Here is a 15,847-nt window from a genome sequence, read left to right on the forward strand (position 1 = left end):
ACTTGACGTACAAAGATGAAAGGCACTAAGATAGTGATTATGCGATAGTGCCAAATTAGGGAGGTCTAAAGTCTCTCGCAAGTTTGAACTAAAGTCCTTCACTACTACAAACTTGATATTTGACAAGATACTATTTTTTAACTATTTTTGGCCGGTGCTTTGCTCCTATGGGTCGTAGGATGATGTTATAAAGCTTATAGCCTTTCTCGTTAAATAGGCTTTTCAACTCAAAAATAATTTTTCAATTCTAACCATTAGTTTGTCACTAGGTAAGGCAAGAACTACGAAATTGCCTAAATGGGCTGCGCAAGACAGTGTCGAACGAAGACGTCACGGACATTAAACGCGTGCTGATTGCCAATAACTCACTTTAAAATTCCATATTTTGAGAACTAATTAACTTATGGAAATAATTCTTTCAAGAGTATTTTTTTATTTTTAATGGAGAATTCAGAAAAATAACATTAAAAAATAGTGAGCATACTCCATTGGGCTTAGATTTGGTATACACCTATCTTACACCTGTACATATAGAGTTTTTGCCTGTTTTTACACCATTATTCAATTAATACACAAAAAGCTATTTAAACGGAGCTCTTTAACCAACGAATACGATTACAACCACAGATTATTAGATACGTACCAAATCGTAAATCTATGATTACAACTAAGAAACTTCGATTCTTTAAAGAAAGTTTTTTTAATCGCATTAAATCGTTACTTTGACAGGAACGAGGCAGGTCCATATATAATTAGTCTGAGCCAGAGCCTGACACCAATCCGTCGATATCTGTAGTGATAGTGATATTAATCTGTGCTAAACTATAATGATATTAATCTGTGCTAAAATTATGTCAATTCCGAATTTTGACATTGACATTTCGATTTTTCGAACGAATTTCCGAGTTTTGACAGACAAAAGATTATGGAAACTGCATTATAAATAAAATGGCTTTTAATTTGGTAAAAAGAGCCCTTCTATACGATACAAAGGCTGTACGAAATGCAGCAGCAATATATTATAACACAGCGAGAAACCGTAAGTCTGAACTTGTAAATGTATGAGATTCATATCTATTTAAAATTTTGTTATGGTCGTTACGTCATAACATTCACAGATTGGAATTACCAATATAAACCGGACCCATATCCCAAGACACCACAAGAACGAGCAGCGGCAGCCAAAAAGTATGGGTTGACTGTTGAAGAATACCAGCCATATCCTGAAGATATGGGTTATGGGGACTATCCTAAATTGCCGGACATTGGAACAGATTCTAAAGATCCCAACTATCCATATGATTTACCCGACCTAAAACGAAATTTCAATGAACCGGTAAGTTGGATTATTAAATAAAACTGTCAGACCTTGTGTCTTTGATTCATTAAAGGCATAGAATACAATCCAGTTTGAGGCATGCACCCCCACCTGTGCAATTTAAGAAATTAAATATCACAAATGATGAAGAAAAAACATTGTGAGGAAACCTGCATACCTGGGAATTTTCATAAATCTATACTAATATAATAAAGCTGAAGAGTTTGTTTGTTTGATTGTACGCGCTAATCTCAGGAACTACTGGTCCGATTTGAAAAATTCTTTAACTGTTAGATAGCCCATTTATCGAGGAAGGCTATAGGCTATATATTATCCCCATATTCCTACGGGAACGGGAACCACGCGGGTGAAACCGCGCGGCGTCAGCTAGTCTCTAATAATCTTAATGTGTGTCAAGTTTGCCAGTCCTATTCGGCCCAGTATGGTGGACTAATAGCCGGACCTAGTATGGACTATTACATATTCTGAGAGGTGACTTTTGCTTAACAGTGAGCCAAATATGGGTTTATTTCAAGTATTTTTGGAAAGTTATGTTTGTCTACCACTGGTTGGGAAAACAGATTTTGTTGAGAAAAATGGCAAGAAACTCGTAAAACATTCTTTAACATCATATTAATATTGGAGTTTGGTAGATGGTAACTTTCAATCTTTAAAACTGTACAATAAATCCCTTAAATACAGTCCTACTACTAACATAAAGATTAGAAATGAAGGTAAAAAATCCATACATTGTCATTTCATAACTTATTTATTTAGAATGATGTATTGTTTGTTTATAAAATGTCATTGTCATATCTAGGATTATTTCCTAGGGTGAGCCTGGCCCCCAACATCAATTCTATTATTAGTATCATAATAGAATTCCATATTGCTAGCCCAGAATGGGGTGGGTACAGGTCCATTCTAGGGTGGGAACGCCTCTCATCCCCCCCTATATACGCCTATGTAATATCTTTAAAAATATATTAGCTGTATCTAATAATGTTCCAAGGTAATTAATCTAATTTATTTTCATTAATTTAAGAACAAGTTAATTATAATATTATTATTAGGTGTGAAATTACTAGCGATTTATACCTTCATTATTAATTTGTTTGATGGTAAACAGTACATATAGAGTAGGGCTTTAGTATACGTAAGGTATGGTCAATGGTCATCCCCGAGAGTGTTACATAGAGCTTTCTAGAGGAACTAGCTTTTCAGAAAATAATATTATAATTATATTTTTAAACATTTTGCTTAAAGAAGGAATAATAATAATGACAATATATTTTCCATATTTCGGTTCTTGCTCATGAGATTACCACCATGTGGAATGCTGAGTCAACTATTATTGAGAGTCTAATGGCTAAATATAGATCCAGTCAATGGTCTAATAGCAAAAAGCTTCAACCAACACCTTAAGAGGCTTTCGCATAACTGTTGGAACAAGAGTCTTATACAGAAGGCAGTGATTTTTGAGATGGCATATTGTGACGAGGTTCCTCACTCTGAGCCCTGACCAACGGTTGCTTGGACACTCAAATGTCCCTCAGAGGGAGGGTTAAATTTTTTTTTTTAAATATTTTTAATAGTGTTTTGTATATTTTGTATGTATAACATTGTTGAAAATTTAAAAAAAAAGGAGAAATAAATAAATGAGAGAAAAAACTGAGAATATATTTTCCAGATTCATGCTAGTGCTGAAATATATGGTGAAGACCGTTATGATCCATCTGGAAGGCCAAGGTTTTCTCTCACACATCAGTGGACCTGGTTTTTGGGGGCTATATTTGGCAGTTTTGGTTTATACTTCTGGTTGGACAATTATAAATTTGGTCGACCAGTTACTATAAAGCAATATCCAAAAGATGGGCCACATTACATGTTTTGTGAAAAATAGAAAACATATTACGTCTTCACACCAATGTAAGTTAGATTGAATAAAAACTAAAAGTAATTGCAATTTGTTTTATTTGTTGACTGTTACTACATTAACATAATTAAGCTACTTGTAAAACTATATTAACAAACTTGTTAATTACAATATCTGTCTAGTTAATTTGAAATCTATTCAAAAATTATAAATAAACTAGCATACACCCATAACTTCGCCTGTGTTGGAACCCTTATAGAAAAGCTTCTAACCTCTCACCGTCACCATGCATTGTTTTGTTATATCTCAAAGGGACTAGGAAGTGTTTTCAATGAAAATTCCAGACACTCAATTTGTCATATTTCAACAAATTTACATCTAAAATAAAAGTATATTGAAACCTTCCTCTAAATAATCTATTCATAATAGAGTGTATCATCCTTCATCCATCCTGTTCTCTCAAAAAGAGAATGACATATTATGAATGGACTCTAGGTGCATCATGTTACTAAGACCCAACAACCAGTGACTGAAGTAAACCATTTGAAATTATTTTAAGGATAGTTTTAAAATATTCAAATAAAACATAATATGTTAAAACATGTGCCTCTCTGGGTGTTGATGACTCCCAGTTACTACTAATAAAAAGAACTGTACATTAATGGAGATTTTAATATATTTTGGTTCATAAAGTTTTTCCATTAAAAGCAATAACCCAGCCAGACAGCTTTTAATTTTTTTTCAAGTCAATAGTTAAAAAAGGAAATTTAGAATGCAGCATACTTCCTTAAAGTATCCTAGCGAGTTGTAATTTGAATAAAACTTCAAATCGCGTTTGACTGACAATGCACGCTAATCAGTGGTCCATTTATCTGTACTATAAAATTACAAAAGAGAAGTTAGTGTTATTGTATGGGGTACCACTAGAAAGCTATGTTATTTGTCAATGGCATGGACTATATTTTATCCCTGTATTCTTACAGGAACTGAACCATGCAGTTAGAACTGCGGGGCGTCAGCTAGTAATTTATATACTGTTTACAGAATCACCATATTGTCTCAACTTCTGTAAAATATAAGGATGCAGTAAAATGGACAAAATATAAGATTATTTACAAAAGGAATATTATTTACTCCAAAAATATCCATTTTAGAACACATTTTAAATAGTTTTCTTGAAAGAATATAACCCTAGAGTTATGGAAAATTCACACTGTATAGTTGTTGAAGTTTCATTCAAGAACATAATTACATATCTTTAAAGCTAATATGCTGAGGACAACTACAATTGATTAATTTCGTGGTGCAGTATTACATTGATGGAGTGAATAAAATTTTATTTCAAGAGAGAAGAAAAGAACACATCATCATCATTACAAGCTATTGGACATTATAGTAGATACATACTCGTAATAATAGCAATCCTAAACAATCCTTCTATTATTATAACACATATTTACATAACAAAAATGTTTACTTATATATGCTAGTAAAATATTCATCTTCTAGGTCATAAAGGTCGGCTGCTATATCATCACGAAGAGACATTAACTTTTGGTCACATTCTTGCTGCTTAGTGCGAAACAGTTTTGAATTCTGTGTAATAGCTTCATTGACAGATGGAAAATCATTCAATATTAAATACTGCTTGATATCTGATACCAATTTCATTAAAGACTCCCCTGCTCTCACTGCAAAAAAAAATAATTCATTGAAAATCATAGGATAAATAAAGTTACATGATTTTTTTTAGTTTTTATGTGATTATTTGTAAGGGAGAAATTCTAATTAGCTCTTACCAATATTTGCTGCTCGAACTTGCATTTCAAAAGTATCTTGTTCAATTTGTGTCATTCTATTTAGCTGCGAATCATTTTCCCCTTTTGCAAGTTTAATAATTTCTGAAAATATGTATTGAGACATTACCAGTGTGTTATTAAATTAAGGGTTTTTAGTATGTGAAACAGGCACATACATGATTACAAACTCACCTGATGGTAAGTGTAACAGACTTGCCTAGAAGACCCTATTCCACGTTATTACAAGATGGTAAGAAACAAATTTTAGTCCTATGCCCTACGAACAATTTTTGGGCGGTAGCAAGTAGTTTAGTATGCTACTCAACTAAAATGCTAAAGTAGTCTGAACTAGGCCTTAGTACAAGTTCTAGGGATATTAGTGTCATAAGGAGGAATACATTAGTAATTGGTATAACTAATGCAAAGCAATGTAATTTAGAGAAATTGTGACAGACATACCCAATATAAAATATGCAATTTATGGTACAAATAATAAATGTAAAGTAAAACTTACCTTCAAAATTTTCCAGCATACTTTTTACATCCTCCTTTAGGCGTGTTGTATATGATTTCAACAACGCTTCTTTATTCTGAGGCAGATTTCGATGCATTATTCTGTTTTTAAGCAAATAAAGGAACTCTTTCAAAGTTGAAAAACGATTCACATTCGAAGTTTTCACTCTGGAACAGTTGTTTAATATGCCCGTTTAATCTCTCTCGTTGTTATTTAATATAACACACCTAAATATTACTAAGAAATTTTCAAATTTTACACTCATTTATTTGAATAATCTGAAAATATTACAGTCGAATATTTTCAAACAAACAAACAAGGGGAACACAGAATACAGATCACTTTAAAAATACCTCAGACCTCAGTGAATTAGTAAAAAACTAAGAGTAAAGTCCATTCCAAATCCGAGTTCCAGAAACCATAACAAATATGGCGTCAGATCAACTGTCATGTCACTATTTGTCACTGTAGCCATAGTGAAGTGAAACATTGATTGACTACTAGTGAATAGACGATTGAATGAATAATCAACCAAATACTAAACGTTTCAATTATGTTATAAATTAACCTTGCGACGTTGTAAACAGTATGTAAATTATAGATCTTTGAATACGGATTCTAATGTTGAAATATTCATAGCGTTGTAGCTAGTAGCTACATCTGATGGGATGTGGTACATAAAGATATGCATCCGATTTGATGGATGTATATTAACACAAATTTTAAAAATATAACTTTTTGTAAGGGCAAGACCGGAATAGAAATGAAATTTTTGAATATCGTTTCATGTTTTTAATGGAATACAGTTTCACTACAGTATGATATTTCATAAGTTTTTGCGCACATCTTTTCTTCATTATCACTCATCACTGTCATCTTCACTGTCTGAGACATGAATTATAAATTCCGGGGTCGTATTTGTTTTATTATCTGTTATTTTAGAATTCGAATTTTTAATGCCTGTTGGCTGTTCAATCTTTAATTAACCACTGTATTTATTAATAATATACAAGTATAGGCTTGTATAATATTTTTTTAGCATTTATAAATTTACAATTGTGTATAGTTTTAAGACCATGCAACTTTCCACCAGGTTTTTTTATATAATATGTACCTTTTTATATAATACCTAGTTACAGTTCGTTTCATGTAGGATGGTGCGGGTGACAGTTCGTTTCACTCTTGAAAGTTTGGCGCGATTCACGATAACAGTACCTACGTAATATGAACGTCATACAGGCGACTGTCACCGTACCCATGTTATCTGAAAAATACTTTAGCAATAGAATACTACTAATATAAATTAATTACTATCTAAATTATATATTAAAAACAAACAACTTGTAAATTTAAATATTTTTATTGTCATTCAACATAGGTAGTCATTTTATTTAGCTGCAGAAGTAAAACGTGCGTACTCCTTCAGCCTCACTGCATTAATGTTGATGAATCCAGTGCTATCTTCAGGTGAAAACCCACCAGCAATGTCCATGGACACCAAATCTTTATTATACAGACTTGTTTCACTCTTCCTAGCTAAAATGGACACTGTAAAAGCACCAAGAATACTATGAACTATTACAGGTACATACGCGTAGGGTCACTTGTTATACAGTGGCTATACCAGAAACAGTGGCTCAGCAACAGTATTTGGGAAAGGGGCAGAGATATCTATTCGCTATATTCACTCTTCGAACGCGGTTGACTAGTGTACAAGTTCATGCCAGTTCGCCGGCGAAAATTATGTTAACTTTCTGTGTTAGTGGATTTTTTAGTTTTTCATAAAAAAAAAGTTGTTTTCAAGGTAAGAAACATTGTGTTCCAACTTTTTATTAATGTGTTATTATGGGTAGCTGTTATTTTCTGTAGATTCTATGTCTTATCAAGATTAAATAAATGCACATCTCCGTGTCGTTTGTAGGTTATATTTTTCTTGAGGCCGTTTTAAATTCAAAACGGCGTAAACGTCCACAGTGACTCAATTTTGAAAGGTTCACAGTGGATCATGAACCACTGTGTACTTTTGATATCCACTGTGTACTTTTAATATGTTTTTATAATTATTTAACAACTTTTTTAAATGCTGAAGAAGATCGAAATATAGTAACATAGACAAAACGGCGTAAACGTCCACAGTGACTCAATTTTGAAAGGTTCACAGTGGATCATGAACCACTGTGTACTTTTGATATCCACTGTGTACTTTTAATATGTTTTTATAATTATTTAACAACTTTTTTAAATGCTGAAGAAGATCGAAATATAGTAACATAGATTTATTTCTTATAGAATGCCTCGCCCGGATAAGCCGCGGTCTATTGGGACCCATACTGAAGCAAAGATGAAAGAAGCTCTCGAACATATGAAATCTGGGATGAGAATCGAAAACCAACAAAATTAGGTCGCAGTATGATCGCCACCGATACTCCAGAAAAAAATGAAATCGAACTTGCCAAAGCATCAGCAAAAACTAAGAATAAAGAAAGTAAACAAAAAAAGGTGTCAGAAAAGTAATGCAAGGTGATTCAGATGATGAAAAACAGAAAAAGAAAAGAAGAAAATTAGTCAAGAAACCGATCAAAGTGAATCTGAAGAAGAAGAGCTGGATGATAATGTTGTTTATCAAGAATCTGATGAAGATCAAGACTGGTTGGAAGAAGAAAACGAAAATAAATACAAAATTTTGACTGAACAAGATATTAATGAGCCTCTGCCGCGGCTTCCTAAGGAAGGAGAATACGTTTTAGTTCAATTTACGACAAAGAAGAAAAAGCTTTTTTACATTGGTAAAGTTATTGGAGAAAGGAATAAAAATCTAGAATACTATATTAGTTTTCTCAGGAAGAAAGCTTGTAATAAATATCATTTGCCTGCTATTCCAGATTTGTCAAATGTAAAAGATGATGATGTGAAATTCATACTGCCTAAACCCACTTTTTCCGGTAGTACCACACGCCAGCAGAATTATTACAGTTTCTCTATTGATTTGACGCAACTGAATATGCTCTAACAATGTTTCCATTAAGTTTTGGATCTACTTTTTTGATTTTGCCTATTTTTTTGATAACTAAGTTGGTTAAGTTTTTATAATAATTTTTAAATTGATGTGCAATTTTGAAAGTTTTGATTGTTTATTTGTTAGGAATGTATTCCTGTTTTGCTTTAATAATGTTTAGGTTTATGCAGTTCGCTGCTATAAGAAAACAATTATTATGAGTACAAAAATAAAAGACTGATTAAATGTGAATGAATTTGTTTAATTTTTCGACAAAACCAAATAATTTATGACCATGATCCATTGTGCACTACCCTGATCCACTGTGTATTTACACCCGAGCCACTGTTTCGACCCCCTGGTACACAGTGGCTCATTTCCGTGTTTTTAAAAAATCTCTGATATCTTTTTCCCTATTAAAAATAACGACAAAACGAATCATATTTATTAAACTACAATGTATACACCCTATATTGGTTAGTATTGGTATATCCTGACACTGCTGAGGGCTGTGTTACAGCCTTCGGAAAAAAAGTGATCCACTGAGTACCAGGTGACCCTACATCCGATATGATAATGATCCTATGCATCATTTCTCCATTTAAATAGGAACTTAAAGTACCTAACACCAGCGCCAAAGAGTTCATGCAAGCCGATTCCCGCCGATGCATATTCATTGTTGTACTTAATCTCTATGAGAAACCGAAGTTTGTGTCACGCTTTATAAATTTCCTTTTTTTTGGGACGGCTTACCTTCATCTAAATTCTATCCTTCGCCACTGATAAACACTATATGTATGTAGCAGTAGGTATGTTATTCAGAATTAACTCACCGTTTCCTTGAAAAATTTGTACTGTAACAGTTCCACTGACTGACTCTTGTGATATTTCTAAACATTTTCTGGTGTAGAAAGCTTCCGGTGAAAACCAAAAACCGTTGTAGACAAAATCAGACATTTTATCTTGAAGGTATTTCTTGATTCTGTGAACACACAAGAGCACAAAAGGATACATACCTACGAGAATAGTATTTTCCATATCCATTAATCAATGCAAGAAAAATAGATGTATTTTAAATAGGTAATCATCATCACAGCCTTGACGAAAGGATTTGATAGTGTGACCATATTTTTTTGTTTTGTATCTTGATTTTGGCATGTCCTAGCTATGCCATGCGTATTCTATACTAAGGCCTAACGCCTCTTATTTGAGAGGAGACTCGTGCCCAGCAGTGAGCCGAATATGGGTTGTTATTGAAAATATGATGAAACAAATTTAATATTCGGAAGGGTCCTAATATAGCAAAAGTTAAAAAAATTGAAATTAAATTATTTCGGCAGCTTGATTTACCTTAATACTTCCTTGTCTAGAGCATAAGCTTCTAGATCTAAATGAGCTACATGCAATATAGTGCCAGCTGGTGTTTCATAAAGTCCTCTAGACTGGAAAATAATAAAATTTTTCTTATGTCAGCCACTGACGATCAAGTAATCTCACATGCCTGCAGCGGTATCGGTTTGATGTTCGATAAAAGTGATCGTGTGTCGCGATCAGCATGATGTCATAATCATCGTGACCAACACACGATCAGTTTTATCGGACGTCAAGCCGTTAGCGCTGCAGGCATGTCAGATTACTTGATCGTCAGTGGCTGAAATAACGAAATAGCATTAATACGATTGCAATATACTAGTGGTTTTACCAAAATCGAATCGAATTTGATTTCATCTAAGAAATAGATTGCTGGATAATCAAATAAGTACCTACTTAAACTATTAAATTACTCATATACGAGTACCCTGTACCTAATAAGGCTAAAACTTTCGTTTTAAGCAGAATAGTCAGGTTTTAGAATCAAGTCATTTTGGTGTTAAAGTGATTCTTTAGACGGCTTTTTTTTTTGAGTACCTCACTCTGGAACCCTGACCGGTTGCTTGGGCACTCAAGTGTCCCGAAGGAGGATTATTATTTTTTTAGTAAAATTTTAATAGTGTTTTGTATTTGACGAAAAATTATTTAAAATTAAAAAAGGACTATAAGGTATCTACGAGATGGTATCTACCTTAAGTCCTAAGAAACGGTTTTCCACGATATCGATTCGCCCAACGCCGTGTTGTCCACCCAGTTTATTCAGCGTTTCCACGAGAACCAATGGGTCGGTTATGATAAGTGCTTTTTCCTGTCCACTCGGTATTTGAGCAGAAACGGGTAAACCTGTAAACGACGACCATTACTTAGCCCTCACTCGCACGAGAGTTTTTTTAACGTATGTTAAAAAAAGCGTTCAAATGCAACAAATGCATTCCCAAGTAGGTATAGGTACCTATGTTCACACGTCAGCGTTTTTAAAATGTTTATCGAACAGTGTTGCATTTTAAATTTTAAAAGTTGGAAAAAGACCATGAATTAAATTAAGAACGTAAATAAAAGCGCCAACGCTGAGTTTTAGCGTATCGCTTTTTTAACTCTCGTGCGAATAAGGACTTAACCCCTGTTACGTATCTACATAAACATATTATACACGTATATAAGTATCATCATCATCATCATCATCATATCAGCCGATGGACGTCCACTGCAGGACATGCACTGCAGGATACTGAGCCACCTGCATCCAGCGAATCCCTGCTACTCGATTGATGTCGTCAGTCCACCTGGTTGGGGGTCGGCCAACACTGCGCTTACTAATGGGGGTCGCCATTCCAGCACTTTGGGACCCCAACGTTCATCGGCTCTTCGAACTATGTGCCCCGCCCATTGCCAACTTTATATGGACAGAACAAACATATAAGTATAGTATATTTATATATACTAGTATTATATAGCCTGTAACTACTGAACCGATAAAATAAAATAAAAAAGCCATATAATAATGATACCGCGCGATTATTCGTTTACCGGTACAGTAAGCCTCTTAGACCATAGTAAGCCTGTAAGTATAACAGCACATTTTCAGGTGTTAGCGACATACGGAAAGAGTTGCCACAAGTAACCATATCAGCACGTTGACACCATTCAATCGCGTACGAAATTTTCAATTGTTTATTAATTAGGGCATAGAACACGCGTCTCAAGTTTTGTTTATAATTGCACCTGCGCAGACAACAGTCATTTTGATTCAACTTGCCTGGGTATATTCCTATACTTATTGTCATCGGCTTAAAAATAACTTTCAGTCCTGTGAAATATTTTCAAGTTGTGTTGTGTGTGATTTACCTTTTGTGTACCTACTTACCCTTTTCAAAAGTAATATCAATAACGCTGGGGTATTGCTCCGCTTGTTGAAGGTCTCGCGTCATTTTATAAATACCGGTCGGGGGTATGGCACTGGGGTCTTCAAGGACCCCAGATTCGTAACTGTAAGAAATGTTATGAATTTTTTAACACTGGACATTTAATATCTACTCGTAGATACGATCCCTATCCCAAGAATAATGAAATAAGCGGTCATAGAAATAAGAAAATCTTACCTACCATGGACCAAATTGGGAATTTTTGAAAACAAGGTTCCTAGCTCCAAGGAGAGACACAAACTCAGTCAGTGTTTTTCTGTTATCACCATTTCACAATATTGTATTTTGTAAATATTAAAAAAATATAATTAGAGACGTGACAGTCCTCTGCCTTCGATTTGGATTGTGTAGGTTCGAATCCGGTCCAGGGCATGCAACTCTAACTTTTCATTTGTGCATTTTAGGAAATTAAATATCACTTGTCTCTATCGGCGAAGGAAAAACACCGTGAGGAAACCTGTGCATATCTGAGAATTTTCTTAATTCTGTAGGTGTGTGAAGTCTGCCAACCCGCATTGGGCCAGCGTGGTGGACTATTGACCTAACCCTCTCTTTCTGAGCAGAGACTTAGTGATGATGATAAAAAAAATATTACCTAATATGCATTATATTCTCATCTGTAGACCACGGAGCTTTGGGAGTCGCCGCGACGGGAATATTCTCCTTTTTAGCGTACTCAATAAGGTCACTTCGGCCTTGAAACCTGTTAAAGAATTCTGGAAGACGCCACGGTGCAATTACCTGTAACAACAGTCTATCATTAAGTGCTATATAGATTCCTCGGTTCGAGGTCTTTAGAGTAGGTATTGGATTTGAAATATTGAGTTTACCTGCCTTTTTCGAAGGAAAGAAGCAGTTCCGATTTAGGTTGTTGGTGTTTCACCCTCGTCTCTGATATAGTGCAATAACGTCTCGTCTTAATGACGTCTCGGAAATAAGCTGCGGGTACTCGCAAGTCGTAGATACCTACATAAAGCCTTATTACGGCCTGCCGCCGCACCCTTTACTTACTTCTGATATCTAAAATCTTGTATTGCGCAGCTTAACGATGTCCCGAAACATCATAAACATCGTAATATAGGTAGGTATCATTAACATCCTATAAGTATCGCTAAAAATGCTTGCAATACTCTCTAAGGTTACCTGTAGCCCATCAAAATAATGTTGTGTAAAAATACCTTTCCTTCTGGCCACAACGAATACACGCTTAGTTCAAAACGAACTTGATCGTTTCCTTTCCCTGTAGCACCGTGAGATATGTATCTGAAAACATTTTTTTTACAGAGAAATGCAAAAAGAAACAAAAAAACATGCACAAGTAAATAAGAGTCAATTAAGTAGACAAGTTGTGTTCATATATCCACGAACGGTAGGTATAGTGTTTTTCAGATAGCATGGGTACGACAGTTCGTTTCACTCTATAAAGTTTGCCGCGATTCACGATAATAATACGTATTATGAACATCATAAGGCAACTGTCACCGTACCCATGCTATCTGAAAAACACTTTGGTAGGGTACACCTTTGTTGGTATATCTACCTGCCGTGAAAATCATCCACAGCTGAAAATTACCGCTACGCTTGAGTTGCACTAATTTAGAAAATATTGTCTAAATATGACCAGAACTAGCAATGAAGCCACCGTGGGCTTAACTTCCAAGCTCGATTACTAATGAACTTAATAGATGTTTAAATATACTATAGGTACTAACTTGGCACCCAATCTCTTGGCAGCGTTCACAATGCTCACGGAAATGCACGGACGTGCTAGCGATGTGCCCAAATAGTAGCGGCTCTCATACACCAATCCCATTTGAATAGCGGGTAGCATGTAGTTGGTCACAAACTCTTTGCGCAAGTCCTCAACAATTACCTTTTGAAAAAAATATTTATTGTCGGGAGAATGTAGTCGGAGAAAATTTGTTCGGCTATATCTATATATGTAAAAATGAATTACGTTAGTTTCGCTAAAACTAAAGACCGGCTGAACAGATTATCTTATCTTGGTCTTGAGATATTCGTGGAGGTTTAGGGATGGTTTAAAAGGGGTAGGTGTAAGGGTAGAGTAGTATAGAGTAGGGATAAGGAAGAAGTGCACATAGTCACAAAGTCAAAGCGAAGCATGACAGGGTCCGCTAGTTTCCTATATAACAAGGCTTAGTTCTATAATAAAACGGGTGTCCACGGCTGTTCTAGTAGGTTCTTGCCAGGCTTAGCGAGGCGGGGAGAACGACTTGAGCGAAGAAGCTGAGTGATAACTAGTTTTCAAGGAAGTCCTTAACCCTGCATCCATCGGTAACAAGTCCGGGACTTCACTCAAGGATATCTTCCACTCGAAGATTTATTTGTAACATTCTTGGTGGAAATTATTAAAACCTGATAGACTTCCATTCAATAATTGTTTTGCCCTTTTATCCGCTTCTGATGTTAACCCGTCTTCAACATTGTAATACCAAATTGCAATAACCCATTAGGTATTTTTTTATTCCATCAATTGCAATGACCCATTAGGTATTTTTTATTCCTCATCTACTATTAAGTGACAATGCAGTCTGATGGAAGCAGGCTTACTTAGAAGATTGTACCTACTACTTCTAAGTAAGCCTGGTTATTCAAAACCCCTGACGGTTTTTACGCGGCCTCCTGTTGAGAACCTAACTAACAACTGCGCCAGAGATACTTCAAAACTAATCTCACCCATAAGTGGCGTAGCTAGGTAACCAATGGCCATGGTGCAAATAAAAAATGGCGCCCCACTACTGTCTAAACTGGTTAGATTTTATCAAGTAAAAATATTAAATACCTATATACAAACACATAAAAATGCTAAAGTTAGGTACTTTATATTCAGCTCTCAAGTTGTACAAGTTCAGTTCGATCGCGATAGCCTGGTAAGGATTCAAGGGTCCCTGAGGGCCCCCTAGAGGGACCTGGGGCATTGCACCGCCTAGCCCCTGGGAAGCTACGCCATTGTCGCCAATCAGATCAGCGCAAGACTTAATGTTATTTCAATAAAGATTTAAACGAACTGAGAAACTTATCCTTTTTTAGAAGTTTGTTAAATTACTTACATCTTTAGCGCCGATGAGTTTCGCTTTTTGACACGCTTTTTCAAAATCCTCATTTTGTCCGATGTCGGCCATGTAACACACGACATCGTAATTCCTTTGTAACAACCTATTATCAGAAACATGTAAGTAGCTAATAATTAATTAATAATAAGAAATAATAATAATCTACCAAATATTAAAATTATCCCGTCATCAGCTACCGAGATGTAAGGTTCTATAATCCTCCACTAATTATTACTATTATTATTGACGTTACTTTATCTTTTTCATATTTACATTACATTCTTATATTATATTTCTTCAAGAACCTTTCATTAAATTATCATGAAATTCTGGTTCACAAGTGCTTTTTTAGCAGTTACTGAAAAATATGAACAGGGCGTCATTCGATTTGAATAACATGTAGCAAAAGTTTAATTGAGTTCTAAAAAAAGAATGAATGAATTATGAATGATGTAGGTACAAAAAACAGGGGGTTTATATAAATTTAAAAAACCTTCATAAAGAAAAAGTTCTCTAAAGAAAGCCCACATTTAAAAATAACTTTGAATTTTTTTACTTTTATAACAAATTAAAACACTAAAAAAGATTTCGGGATTCGCCGATCATCGTTTGACCCAACTTATTTTGATACAGGGCCTCACTGAGGCACGCTACGCCCCTGGACATATGACATCTTTTATATTTTTTCCGCAACTACTAACTTTTAGCGTTAAGAGCACTTGTTAACTAGTCTATGACGAAATAATCAAACTTACCATTTTAAAATACAGCTCGTATCAAGACCACCGGAATAAGCTAAAATAATTAAATCTCTGGCCATTGTGATACGTGCAGCAGATACAATAGTTACGATAAACAACGTCGTTTACACTGAATAATTGCTTTCGTTACTAGAGTTCAACGAATTAAGATAACCCAGAAATCTTTCGGTATAAACAAAATAACCTTTTCACTTTGTTTGTCACACATTGTTATGAT

At 34.8% G+C, this 15,847-nt stretch overlaps 3 protein-coding genes and 1 long non-coding RNA gene across 4 annotated transcripts; 2 read left to right on the forward strand and 2 right to left on the reverse strand.

Annotated features, from left to right (window-relative positions):
* Positions 1-877: 877 nt before the first annotated feature.
* On the forward strand, positions 878-3,278 carry LOC112057192 (NADH dehydrogenase [ubiquinone] 1 beta subcomplex subunit 8, mitochondrial). Its single transcript, XM_024097682.2, has 3 exons — positions 878-1,039; positions 1,119-1,336; positions 3,009-3,278. Exons 1-3 carry the CDS (start codon positions 949-951, stop codon positions 3,219-3,221), a joined length of 522 nt encoding a protein of 173 aa, XP_023953450.1. The 5' UTR covers positions 878-948; the 3' UTR covers positions 3,222-3,278.
* On the reverse strand, positions 3,276-5,824 carry LOC112057193 (mediator of RNA polymerase II transcription subunit 22). The gene is made up of 3 exons (XM_052881286.1): positions 5,508-5,824; positions 4,994-5,095; positions 3,276-4,885 (listed from the first exon to the last, which is right to left on the reverse strand). The coding sequence occupies exons 1-3, from the start codon at positions 5,602-5,604 to the stop codon at positions 4,668-4,670; spliced, it is 417 nt and encodes a 138-aa protein (XP_052737246.1). The 5' UTR covers positions 5,605-5,824; the 3' UTR covers positions 3,276-4,667.
* A 1,024-nt stretch (positions 5,825-6,848) lies between these two features.
* On the reverse strand, positions 6,849-15,758 carry LOC112054915 (argininosuccinate synthase). Its single transcript, XM_024094858.2, has 10 exons — positions 15,625-15,758; positions 14,867-14,972; positions 13,508-13,668; positions 12,974-13,058; positions 12,391-12,536; positions 11,738-11,859; positions 10,565-10,716; positions 9,853-9,944; positions 9,336-9,484; positions 6,849-7,055 (listed from the first exon to the last, which is right to left on the reverse strand). The coding sequence occupies exons 1-10, from the start codon at positions 15,687-15,689 to the stop codon at positions 6,895-6,897; spliced, it is 1,239 nt and encodes a 412-aa protein (XP_023950626.2). The 5' UTR covers positions 15,690-15,758; the 3' UTR covers positions 6,849-6,894.
* Positions 7,048-8,754, forward strand: LOC112050052 (uncharacterized). Its single transcript, XR_008250803.1, has 2 exons — positions 7,048-7,311; positions 7,797-8,754. It is a non-coding gene; the product is annotated as an uncharacterized LOC112050052 (long non-coding RNA).
* Positions 15,759-15,847: the final 89 nt, after the last annotated feature.

Source organism: Bicyclus anynana, chromosome 4, assembly GCF_947172395.1.
Source record: "Bicyclus anynana chromosome 4, ilBicAnyn1.1, whole genome shotgun sequence".
NCBI classification, from domain to species: Eukaryota; Metazoa; Arthropoda; class Insecta; order Lepidoptera; family Nymphalidae; genus Bicyclus; species Bicyclus anynana.

Excerpts from the sequence above, each read along its gene's own strand:
- LOC112057192 (XM_024097682.2), top strand. The coding sequence starts at position 949 with ATGGCTTTTAATTTGGTAAAAAGAGCCCTTCTATACGATACAAAGGCT. Across the intron at positions 1,040-1,118 it reads TTATAACACAGCGAGAAACC|ATTGGAATTACCAATATAAA; the intron begins GTAAGTCTGAAC and ends TAACATTCACAG. Across the intron at positions 1,337-3,008 it reads AACGAAATTTCAATGAACCG|ATTCATGCTAGTGCTGAAAT; the intron begins GTAAGTTGGATT and ends TATATTTTCCAG.
- LOC112057193 (XM_052881286.1), bottom strand. The coding sequence starts at position 5,604 with ATGCATCGAAATCTGCCTCAGAATAAAGAAGCGTTGTTGAAATCATAT. Across the intron at positions 5,096-5,507 it reads TATGCTGGAAAATTTTGAAG|AAATTATTAAACTTGCAAAA; the intron begins GTAAGTTTTACT and ends ACATATTTTCAG. Across the intron at positions 4,886-4,993 it reads AGTTCGAGCAGCAAATATTG|TGAGAGCAGGGGAGTCTTTA; the intron begins GTAAGAGCTAAT and ends TTTTTTTTGCAG.
- LOC112054915 (XM_024094858.2), bottom strand. The coding sequence starts at position 15,689 with ATGGCCAGAGATTTAATTATTTTAGCTTATTCCGGTGGTCTTGATACG. Across the intron at positions 12,537-12,973 it reads CGTTGTGGCCAGAAGGAAAG|GTAATTGCACCGTGGCGTCT; the intron begins GTATTTTTACAC and ends CTGTTGTTACAG. Across the intron at positions 7,056-9,335 it reads ACAAATTTTTCAAGGAAACG|TGTCCATTTTAGCTAGGAAG; the intron begins GTGAGTTAATTC and ends GTGCTTTTACAG.